Genomic DNA, 12491 nt, shown 5'->3' on the forward strand with positions numbered 1-12491 from the left:
CGACTTCCATTCAGATGTTTCCCTGACGGTGTACTGGTATGTCGGCTGGCATGTTTTACTGGAACATTTAAATCCATCGATAATCTTACTTGCTGCACCTGTGTTTCTCCTGCTGTAACAAGTCCAAATGTCTGCAGTGAGAAAGATTTACATCTGAATAAGTTTACAGTGTGATAACGCAGCAGTCTTATTACCTGTCAAAGGGTAAATGGAGTGTAACACTATCTTTATTTGAGAAATACTGTTGTGAATATTAAGCAACAAAGCATAAATCAAATGTAGGGCTTCATTTCTTGTACAGCAGCAAAACTTCCAAAACAGAATGACTGCTCTGTGGTTTTATGCCTCTGCCAACTACTCAAGTCACATATATATGTAATAAGAACAATCAAAGATTAGTATCACCAATTCAGTATCAAATGTGAAATATGTAACAATCTGTCCTTTTTCTGATTTGCGGTGTTGAATAATGGTTTTTTAAAAGTGTTTAGCAAAACTATATGCTGTTACAGGGAGTATGAATTCATGAAATGTCATCACATCTCTAGTTTATCCTATTAGTTATTAGGTTTTTGTGTGTTAGCAATTTCTTTAGTTTGAGGTCAGGCAAGGGCAAGCATAAGCAGCAAGAAAAGGCAAGGAAAGGGCAAGCATACAGCAGTGCTTGCCCAGTGACAACTAAAACTAGACATGAAATTAAACAGTACCAAAATGAAAATTATCTCTCTCCTTACATCTCAAATAATATTCTGTCACTTAGGGGATCTCATATTGCCCATTTGCTTCCATTACTGTAAATCACTACAATCTTGTGGCTGCAGTTATTGTCTCTAGAAAGTAGTTTGAATCAGAGCCACCAGAATATAGTGTTTTTGTCATTTTTATGGGTGTGTCCATGTCCTATACTTATTTGTTTGCTCATGCGAATTGTGGATACACTTGCGGTCTTGGCTGGGACACAGACAGGAAACTAGAGTGCTATAGAAATGCCCCAGGCTTCGTTTTCACCGCTCTGAGATCACCTATGATCTGTGTGATATTATAGACAAGAGCAGGTGAGTGTAAAAACAGAGGCAACATTACCATGTAAATGAGCAAATTACTTGTGATTTATCATCTTAACAGGTATGTTTTCTCTTACTGATCAGCTTGGATATCATTTGAGATGTAAAAGAGTTCGAGTGAAGTTTTAAGAAACGTTTAATAACTCCATTAGGACGTTAGCAATGAGTATATAGGCCTGTTTCAGAACTTATTAAAAGCTGTATATTAGAGATGTGTTGACATGATTGGCAGGCTTGCTACAAATTTATGATTTTATGGAATATGACGGATTATTGTAGATTAAACAGAATATATACAACCTTAAACATCTGCAGCAGTAACATTAATCCATGTAACACTGATGAGAACATTTTACCATGCATTAAGTACTTTTACTTTTGATACTTCAAATGAAATTTGTTGATAAAACATAGTAGTGAGGAGTTTTCATAGTGTTGCATTGATGTCCTCATTGTCAGCCACATGCTTCATGTATGTGATCATTTTTGCTCCCAGGTCTATTTTCAGCAAACTTTGTAACATTTTGCTTCTGTCAACTCGGCAACTGTGAAAACATTTTAATGATATTTTGAGTTCTTTTATCAAAAAGCACAATAAATGACAAAGCCTGCGATCTTCATTCATTGATGGCTGGGTGAGTCCATATTTGGAGGACCCTATTATGAATAAATTATTCAAATTTCCTCTCCAGTAGTAGAAAATATGCACAATTACATCATTTTAAAAAGTCCAATTTACCTTGGTGGAAAATGATGTTAATGTCTGCCTTCTTACTTTGTCAATCGTTGCCTCTAACCATGCACACTGTTCCATCATTTCCTAGTTAGAAATTATGAAGCCAACAAAATGTCTGAGGAAAATGTCAGAGATATCATGACCTACATGTGGCATTAAGCCATTTGAAGACACTGAATAATACAAGCAGTGGCACTGTACAGTAATCAAGCATTAAGTCATTATTGTATCGATTTATACCTGCTGTGTCATAAATATGAAGAGAGCACAAAGTCTGAAATGTATTAAAGAGGCAGGAGGCTGTTGAAGACTTAAACTGAAACCTTAGTCACATCAGGGGGGAATCTAAAGATGGTTATCAGTCTGGATGTGGGCGGTGTGTTTTAACCATCTCCTGACAGGAGCTGTGAAGTGACGGCTCCAATCACATGGCAGAACCCAGCAGCTCTGCTAAAGGCAGGAATGCTTTTCCCTGCTGTGCTGTAAGCTACAGCTGAGCTCAGTTTGTCTTTGTAAAACAACTGCATCCAAGAACTGTTATAAAGGTAGGAGGCACCTTAAAAAAATACAACAGATTTTACAGCCTAAGAATGAAACTAGAAGACCTTTTTTTGTGTTGATTAGAGATAATTCAGTTTGAAAGCCAAACGTACTCACACTGCATATGTAGCTTTACAGCTCTGTGAACATTTTCACCGCGTCTCTGAAATTAAAGGTTGCAGATGAAAGGCACATACCAGCCCTGCTGCCTGGCTGATGACTATCAAACAAAAGGGCAAGGACTCCACATGTCCCTCAAGCAGTGCTCTGCATGAGCTCAGGTTTTCAGTGAACCGTCAACTGAGCTACCAGTATTTGCAGCTAAGGAACGTGCTGTGAGAAAACAGCGTTTTTGCAAGAACGAACAGGTGCTGCGAACCGTGTGATGGACGGTAAACACCAATCCAGCTGAATGAAGAATGAGGGGAAGTTTTTGACATCAAAAGTCTCACACATTGAAGTCAGAAAGTCAGTCATCAGCAACAAATCTGAAGCACTGAGCTGAAGCATCCGGCCTGTTCTGGGAAAAATCTGACTGATGATAACAAGAAATCAGCAGAAAAGGGTGAGACCACCTGGTTTAAACACCTTAAGTGGTAAAACACACACTTGAATGCTTTTTCTTGGACATGTAAATGAAGAGTAAAAACAAATGAGCCCATTTTTGATACTGGAAACAGTTAATTATGAAATATGAAGCTAAGCTAGTTAATTTGAATCTGCGTGAAATAAGCTGCAACCAGAGAAAGAGCCCAAAAAAAAACCAAAAAAAAAAAAAAAACAGCATTTTCTCCAGTGGCCACTTGAGACTGGCTCATAAGTGAGTCAATCCCTTGAGACTCACTTTACAGCATAAAAAAAAAGCATATTTACAGCCTGGTCCAAGAAATGGTTTTGGTCTCTAGGAATAGTTACCCCTTTTATATCAACTGTATAGGATGGGGCAGGGGCGTGGGGGCTCCCCATAACTTGCCCATTTGGATTTTGTTAAGGCTTACGATTGGTGGCATGGCTACCTGGATTGGCAGGTGTGCCAACACAGGCAGCTGTAGCCTGCAGCTGTCAGCTTGGGTGTCACTCTGTGGTTGTTAACCAAGCTAGCTAGTGTTGGCCGATGCCTTAGAACTGCAATGGCTTAGAAACATACAGTCTATTCTGACTCAGAAAAATCAGCATGGCCAAACTGCCAGAAACCAGTGATGCCACGATGGTTACATCAACCTTTTATATACCATCCATGGTGTGAAGTGAAATTTGACTAAGTTCACTTCACACTAACCAGACTAACTGGAACAACATGGACAACAACAGAACTGCTGCCTATAAGCTATTCCATTATTAATTCAATTAGTTTAAGATAAACTTTATTATTTGTTGCAAATAATAAAATCTATTTTAAGCTTTGGAATGAGGAAAAGGGTCTAGAGGTTAAATAATTTATTAAGTGTTGCCTACACACAAAAAATTGTTGGATTTTTTAGAGTTTGTGTGGATACTGCTCTAACTACAGATGAAACTATACTGAATATCTATGATTTTAAACTGATTAACAAATGAGATAAATTCATTTTTGCAACATTATAAAATATGGAAAAAACAATGAAGACCTCCAACCACAGATCACCTGGGCACAGTACAGTCTGCACATGATTTCAGTCATCATGCAGACTGACTGGTTCTTATATAGTGCTTTTCTACTCTACATGAGCACTCAAAGCACTTTAAACAGCATGTCTCATTCACACACACTCATTCATTCATTCTTTCATTCAAGAACTTTCTACATACAAGTGCTTGCTAACATTCACACACGCAGTCACACTCAGGGCCCACGGACACTTTGGCATACAGAATTATCTCCAACCTTCTGATTAGTAGATGGCCTGCTTTACCTCCAGAGCCACAGCCACCCCTAAATATCATGCAGTTCATATTCAAGTAATGCGAAGTGCATACTTTGCATTAGCAGTAGCAGAGTGGCAAACTGAAGTCCAACACTACTAACTGACACCTGCTAATTAACACTTAGTGCAGCTCTCAAATGTACCTCAGTCTTTGTAGACTGCTCTGTATTAAAAAAGGCCACACTGGCTTTTCCAGCACATCAAACCGCAGAACTTACCTGTAGCTCATTTGTCTTCCTCTGCAATCCAAAGTTGAGGGCCTCCTCTTCTTCAAGTTTGGAGCTGGTATTGCTGATCTCCAGCTCCTTCCTTTCAAGAGACAGAGAATATGAAATTAAAATGAATTCAACCACTGGAATAAACAGATCTAGCCAGCTTATGAATGCAAATGCTCGAAATTTAAGCTAGAACAACAAATTAAGCTGGGCTGGAGTGATTGGGAACAGCACTCCAGCACTTTCAGGCAAAAACTGCCAAACAAGTGGCAAATCCCACTTTAACCACCACTGACTACAACCATCTTTACTGTAAGAGATACAGAGAACTGAAAAAGTCAAGACTCCATTCAGAGTTTGCTGCCAGTCAAAAATGAGTAACCAAGGAAGAAGCCTATCCGAGCCGCCATGGTTCTCTCAACGATCATTTAAAGGAGACCATCACAGAGATGTTATGTAAAGCGTGCCACGCTGCATGAAAAATGGTGCGTTAAAGGCTGGGCTGTCGCCAACAGCAAAAACAAAGGGCTTTCTGTCAGTCAGTATTGAAAAGGTTCCTCCATCTGATCACTTTCGTGAGGTGCATGTCTGAAAGAGGCCAACCATAAAACGAGTCATGTTTTACTGTGTGTCATGCCAGTGAAGCTTCACTGGACTGAAGGCTATGTTAAATTGAATGGCAGATTTAATAACTCTCACAATGAGTACTGCTTAAAAAACCCTAGTATCTTAGCAACAAGGTGAGTCAGTCACTGTTAATGTTGAAGAAGGTCACGCAGATATTAGTGCCAAAGAGAACAAGTTTTAACTTTGTTACAGAGACAATATCGTAGGCGCGTACTGTACTTTAGTTTCCTGACAGCAGGCTTTCGCCTTCAGTAGATTGTTGCTGCAGGGTAGAGTACAGTTAATGATTCCATTTGTTTTCATGTCACTGAGGGCAGATAACAACATGCTGGGATCTTAGTGAACCCCTGGGGGCACGCACACTTTAAAGGGGATGTAACAGGACTGCGGAGCAGGTACAGAGCAGTCTGACAGTCCGAGCTCCGCTGCCTCAGGATATGAGAAGCACATCAGAGTGAGAGATCTTCTGAAGATAGACGGCTGTAGATAAGACCTGTTGTCACTTGCATATGGTCTAAGGGGGGGGGGGGGTGGGGGGGGTCACCATGTGTTTCTGCCTCACATAAGATGATATAAATGTTGTGGAGACAGATTTACCATCAAACATGACAGCTGGCAAAAATACTTTCTCAAAAGATTACATTTAATATGCAACTTTTTTATGACTGTAGTTATGACCTTTCTTTGGCCACTTTTTGGCTGATTTAACATTATAGACAGAAAAAATCATCTGTGACTATGATACTGACTTTAATAGGCGGTGCTTTAAGATAAAATGCTAGCACTGCTAACACTATGGATGCCTTGTGCTGAACGGACTGTCAGCAGAAACCTGAGTGTGGATGAACAGAGGCTTTTTTAGCAGATGCAGTTCTGATTCTGGACACTGACAGTAAGCAAAAACATAATAGAACAACACTAGCATGCTAACCTTTGCTAATTAGCAATAACCAGATGTACTGCTGAGAATGATGGGGATGACCATTTGCCATAAATCAACAATTATTTGTAGCCATTTTACTTTATAAGCCAAACTTTTGACCTGCTGGTAACATCAGCAATAAAGCAAGAGGATTTATCTTCTGGGATGAGAGTCTGCACAAACATTGATGGCAGTCTGCTCAGTAATTAGCAGCGTGATGTCAACCTCAAGGTTGCACCAGAGGAAACGTCAGAAGATCATCAAATGGTAAACGGACTGGTTCTTATAGAGCGCTTTTCTACTCAACTCTGAGCACTCAAAGCACTTTGTACAGCATGCCTCACACACCCATTCACACAAGTGCTTCTTTCTATGGCTGAGTGCTTTCTATCTAACATTCACACACATTCATACTACGACAGCTGCATTGGAGAGCAACTTGGGCTTCAGTATCTTGCCCAAGCATACTTTGGCATGCAGACTGGAGCAGCCAGGGATTGAACCACCAACCTTCCGATTAGTAGGTGACCTGCTCTACCTCCTGAGCCACAGCCACCTGGATTTATTCTCTGGAAACTCTGAAAGTCTGAACAGAATTTCATGGTCCTCATTCCAGTTAGGATATTCCTGATGGGTTTAAGAGTTTGGAATAACCAACCAATCCACTGATAATGTTGCAATGTTGCTAGCATTTAGAATGTAACTGTAGTCTCAGATTTTTGCTGCCAGGCACAAACAACACTTTGGCTCAATGACTCTGCTCTTACGTTGCCCCATTTTGTTACACAGGCCTATAAAAAGACTGATTTCCCCCCCCCCCCCACTTACTATAAAAGTTTTGAATACACATACGCAGTGCACCTTTGACTGACCTTTTAATGAGGTCTTCCAGTCCACTCCTCATCTTCTCCATTTCTCCCAGACTGTCCTGAGAAGATCTGCTGTCACCCTCCAGCCTCCTCCTGCTCTTCTCCAGCTCAGCACGCTGATGGCGCTCCTGTTCCAGCTGGTACTCCAACTGAGCATGAGCAAAGTTACAGGATAAGAAATGCAGTCCTTTTGTGCAAACCATACTTTCTAATAGGGTTCAACAGAAAGTGCTTTCAAGGCTAAAACTGGCACCAATATTTTTTGACTGTAATTGCAAATATTGAAATACTTTGTGCCACTTATTAATATCTTTCACAATCATCATTTATTACATTTGACCATTTTTATGTGTGAAATTACATGTTTCAGTGTTTCTCCACTTCTGCCAAGCTGCATTGGCTAACAGGGTTACAATTAAGTTAAATAACCGTGAGTTTCCATTCCTCATTTTACTGTCGAATAGTTGGTTCATAAGCTTAATATTACTTTTAATGTGTACAACATGTGTATTTCTGTTGGATGCAAATATTAGACCAGTGTAATGCTACTGACCTTATATTTAAAATAAGTTATGATGGAGTCTCAAGTTAATCTCTAGTATAGTTAATCCCATATAATTTTAAAATAGTTTAATCAGTTGCTTATATATTATAGAACAGAGTAAAACTACAGCATTTTTGCTGCAGGTGAATCAAACTGTCAGAAAAGGAGATTCAATCAGTACTCAGAGGTGTACCTGACAAACTGGCTGGTGAGTGTATAACTTTCCATCCAGCACCAAATGACAGGAACACAAAATTAGTGACTAGCTGTTGAGAATTTAAAAGAGCTGGTTACGAAGGAAGTGGTTGGTCAGGGCTTCATCCTGCAGTAGATAATGATCCAAAAGATTCAAAGAAATTAAGTAGATGGGCCGTTTGAAATGATGGGGGAGCAGCCTAGTCTACAATTAAAGCCAGACGGGCGGATGTAGGATGAACCGGACAGAACACCGGCTGTGTGGTGTGTATGGGATGAACTATACGGTAAATTTGGAGAATGTGTACATACATCTTCAGCGTGCATCTGCAGCTTGGTTTTCTCTTTGGTCAGCAGGTTGACTTTCTCCTCTTCACTCTGCAGGTCCTCGATGGCCTGCTGTTGGGGGTGATACAAGATATCTGAGCCTGGACTGCACATGTCCCCAAACGTCTGATCTCACACTCATCTGTCTGCCATATTGGTACTTTGGAAAAATACAGTTTGTTTATTTGCTTTACCAGGAAAATGTCAGAAATCATCTCCAGTCTGATCTTATAGATGAGAGATTTTTATATCTGTCGTTCCATCAACGTGGAGCAAACGCAGCAGAGCATCAAACAGGAAGACTAAACTGAAAGAGCAGTCTTTGTGTTATAGTATTTCCCACAGGCTTCTCCTTGTATTCCAGACTAAATCCATAATCTGAGACATGTTCAACTAACAGTAGGAACGTAATGAGGCCTAATGCTAAGTTTGTCCACACAGATTAAACAATGACTGCTACTGCTGGTTGAAGCATCTGGGAGGAATTATCAATCAGGGCCTCTTATGGCTGCCATAGAGTACGATGGGGTTGTTGAGGGTTATGACTTCTTTAGATCTCTCTCTTTGTAAGTAGAGTGTCTGTGTCTGGTGCAGAGCACATTTATCATAAGTGCCATTTTTGGCAGGTCCACAGGCCATGTGGTTCCATTTTCCTAAACGTATGATTTATTCTGAGTCAAACACCAAGTGGTGTATCTCTGTATGCTTCTGAGACAGCTACATTTAAACTTACGATTTAAATGTTTTTCTGCAAAAAAGCAAACATACATATTTTAGTCAGAAAATTCGCTTGAACTGCAAAAGATAATCTGTTCATGTCAAAGTTTATGGGGCTGTTGTAACCGTAAACTGTGAATAAAGATAGAAATGATAGGAGCTCAGCGTGGCAGGAGGCTGAACAATGAAGCTAAGATTAAAGTGCCAAAAGCTGCAGTTCCTGTAATGGCCACAACACTGGCTCCAAAACTGAGTCATCCCCATAGGCTCCATAAACACAACATGCTCACAGGCTGGTACAAAAAATGTTTTTAGTCTCCATTAATTATTACCCTCTTTATAAAAGCTGCATAGGTGATGAATTTAATTCATCTGTTTGCATTTTGTTAAGGCTTAAATCTGGGGCGTGGTTTAACACAGGTAACTGCAGCGGTTTGCTATTGGCTAGGCTTCACTTCTGCTTGTTCCAGAACACTGGACGCTAGTGAACTAGTGAATTTGATCTGTCAAATACGCTGGCACGGCTTTGAAAATGTTAAAGAAACTACAGCAGGCATTGCCTAAGTCGGAGTCGCACTAATTGGATTTTCGCTCTAGTGGGGTGGCTTCTGCGTGTCCTGATTTTTCCAGTTAATTCCAGTAAAAATCATCTCCTAAATCGGATCGTAAAAGTCGGATTTTTGCCTACCTCGGATGAAAAATCTGGTCCCATTGGAATACGTTTCCAATTAAATGTGATCGCATATGTCAGATGAGTTTAGCACTAAAGCCGTCCTCAGCTCCCGTCTGCCCACTTCCAATATCTACGATCTACGCTAACTCCATGCCTCGGCTCGTTCACACACTAACACCTGGAGATCGCTTTAGTGTCTATGCAGTCACGTGATGTCTGGATTGGCTGCACTATGCAAAACAGTTCATTTCACCGGAGACAATCGTGGCAAGCAGGAGTCAAGCGTAAGCTACAAACTTGCTCTTAAGAGCAGAAATACAAGATTATAAAATTTGCAGAAGCAAACCGAGGGATGAAGCAGAAAGCCGTAGGATTCAATTTTTACGGAGCTTGACTAATAATAGAAACTAGTCAGGATATTTTGGTTCCCCTTGAGTCAAACTTTAGATTTTTTTATGTAAGTGCAGCACTGCACATCAATATTGTACACCTAACAGCATACCTGGCTGAGCTCCACCAGGTGTTCTTTCTCCTTCTGCAGCTTCTGCACCACCTCGTCCTTCTGAAAAAGCTGCTCTGACAGCCTCCTTACCTCACTGTGCGATAACTATAAAGACAGAGACAAGCCACAACTTAATAAGCATTTTTAACATCTGGGACTTCATGTATCAGACAATATGTTGTTCATTCAAAAAATTGCAAAGCCAAGCAAGATTCCTCTGCACATACTTGGACTTAGTTCTTATCTAACGCTGCTAAAGCCTCTCTCTCTGTGGTTACTGCTGTTTGCTCGGGCTTGCAGTCATGATCGCACGTGAATGCAGCAGTTTGAGTCTGCAGGCTCTGACTCTACAGCCACACTATAAAACAATTATCTGCTTTCATGACTGAAATATGTGGACACAAATATGTTTTACAATGAATTTCATAGCGGACAGGTGAGTCAAATCTTTTTACTCAGATCATGTCCAGCTAAAAGATTATTATGACATCAGAGGTGGTCGCATCATTTCTGTTTTCAAAGCTTTGTGCTATCAAACCAGTCTGGTCTTGTTCCGTTCTCTACGGCGTCACTGAGCCCCCTCACATTTCTCTCTTACAGTATCTTTACCAAAAAGCAAAGAAAACCATCCCATAAACAGCTCTTACCATCATGGACCTGATCAAAATGATATCTAACTCGACACTACTTTGCTACACTGAGAACTCGTTTCACTGTCACACACGGTGTTGTGAGTGCAGCACATTCTTGTGGCATTCCTGAACAAAGATAGCATCCTAATCCTTTAATACACCTCAGTGAAATAGATAAAGGGGTTTGGTGGGGGCTGTAATGGAGGTGTCTGCACGGAGGAGATGGTGCTTCAAGCAAAGTGTGAAAAAAATTTGTCAACTAAATTAGTACAAACAGGGCTGAGCGGGCGGACGTTTTAACTGTGACCTGGACAGAAATATGTAAGCCTGTGGCAGTCTATATAATATGATTCAGTATGATCAGTGTTGTATTTGTGTTTCCATGCTTCAGACTGCAGAAGTTTCATCAAAAACAATCTGCATCATGTTAATTTAAGACAAATTAATTCATATTTAAACACTTTTGAAAAGGTACTTTTTGGGACTGTAATCATGTCATGGTTTGTTATTCTTTATTTTTTAGTTATATCCTGTTTTATTTTGGAATCAGTGATTGTGTGTATTCCTGTCAGTTTTATTTCCTCTTTGTTCATTTTTGCTCCCTTATGATGATCTTACCTGTCTTTAGTCACCTTCCACTTACAAAATTTTTGTAAGGAATATGTTGCTTTCACTGACCAACTACCTGTGCATGACTCTTGCCTGTTATGGATTATGGGCATAACTATCTGCCTATGCTGTCCTCTTCTTCATATGATGAAGATCCAAAGTGCCCCACCTGTTTATCCTCCTCAGACACAGTCAGAGCGCTCTCCAGTTCTTCCAGGTCTCGTCTGAGGCTGCTGCACTCGGCCTCCAGCCTGTCTCTGTGAAGGGCCAGCTGCGCCGCGCAGACCTCCTCCTCCTCCAGACGGTCTGAGAGGCCTGACAGCTGCCGCTCCAGCTCACGCCGGGCCTTCTCCAGTTGGGCACAGCGGTGCTCAGATGCCTGAACACTCTCCTGCTCCTGGGGTTCAAGAGTTAGATGAGACTGAATTATTGAATGCATCTATTCATCTATTATGTGTATTATGCAGATTTTACATTGGATTTAATTTTGTGCCAGACATATTATGAATCATTTTGATTGTCCTGTTTCACTGTTTTGTTTTTTTTGCACAGTCCTTGGACCTTGTTTACCAACTTCTGAGTCTAGTTACACTATATTACTGAATGTATTCACTCAGCCATCCAAATCACTGAATTCAGGTGTTCCAGTCACTTTCGTGACCACAGGTGTATAAACCAGCACCTCGGCATGCAGACTGCTTCTACAATCATCAGTGAAAGAATGGGTCGCTCTCAGGAGCTCAGTGAGTTCCAGCATGGTACCGTGATAGGATGATACCTGTGCAACAAGTCCAGTCGGGTCATGGTGCACAGAGGTCACCAACTTTCTGCAGAGTCAGTCACTACAGACCTCCAACCTTCACGTGGCCTTCAGATCAGCTCAAGAACAGTGAGAGCTTCATGGATGGGTTTCCATGGCAGCTGCATCCAAACCTTACATCACCAAGCTCAATGAAAGGAACTCTTAATGCTTCAGCATACGAAGACATTTGGGACAATTTGATGCTCCAACTCTGTGGAACAGTTTGGGGATGGCCTCTTCCTGTTCCAACATGACTGCACACCAGTGCACAAAGCAGCTCCATAAAGACATGGATGAGCCAGTTTGGTGTGGAAGAACTTGACTGGCCTGCACAGAGTCCTGACCTCAGCCTGATAGAACACCTTTGGGATGGATTAGAGCAGAGACTGTGAGCCAGGCCTTCTCTCCAACATCAGTGTCTGACCTCACAGATGTGCTTCTGGAAGAATGGTCAGAAATTCCCATAAACACTCCTAAACCTGTGGAAAGACTTCCCAGAAGAGTTGAAGCTGTTATAGCTGCAGAGGGTGGGCCCACATCATATTAAACCCTCTGGATTAAGAATGGATGTTACTCAGGTTCATGTGTGTGAAGGCAGATGAGTGAATACCTT

General features: G+C 41.0%; 1 protein-coding gene across 1 annotated transcript in view; it reads right to left on the reverse strand.

Moving 5' to 3' along the window:
• Nucleotides 1-12491, reverse strand: part of LOC115797799 (myosin-16) — a 53318-nt gene that overhangs the window by 20743 nt on the left and 20084 nt on the right. Inside the window, exons 2-6 of the mRNA XM_030754305.1 lie at nucleotides 11246-11473; nucleotides 9836-9940; nucleotides 7929-8015; nucleotides 6881-7026; nucleotides 4463-4553 (exon numbers count right to left, since the gene is read on the reverse strand). Of these exons, the coding sequence (XP_030610165.1) occupies nucleotides 4463-4553; nucleotides 6881-7026; nucleotides 7929-8015; nucleotides 9836-9940; nucleotides 11246-11473 (657 nt within the window). The remainder of the gene's footprint in view (nucleotides 1-4462; nucleotides 4554-6880; nucleotides 7027-7928; nucleotides 8016-9835; nucleotides 9941-11245; nucleotides 11474-12491) is intronic.

The sequence above is a fragment of the Archocentrus centrarchus genome, chromosome 19 (genome assembly GCF_007364275.1).
Source record: "Archocentrus centrarchus isolate MPI-CPG fArcCen1 chromosome 19, fArcCen1, whole genome shotgun sequence".
NCBI lineage: Eukaryota > Metazoa > Chordata > Actinopteri > Cichliformes > Cichlidae > Archocentrus > Archocentrus centrarchus.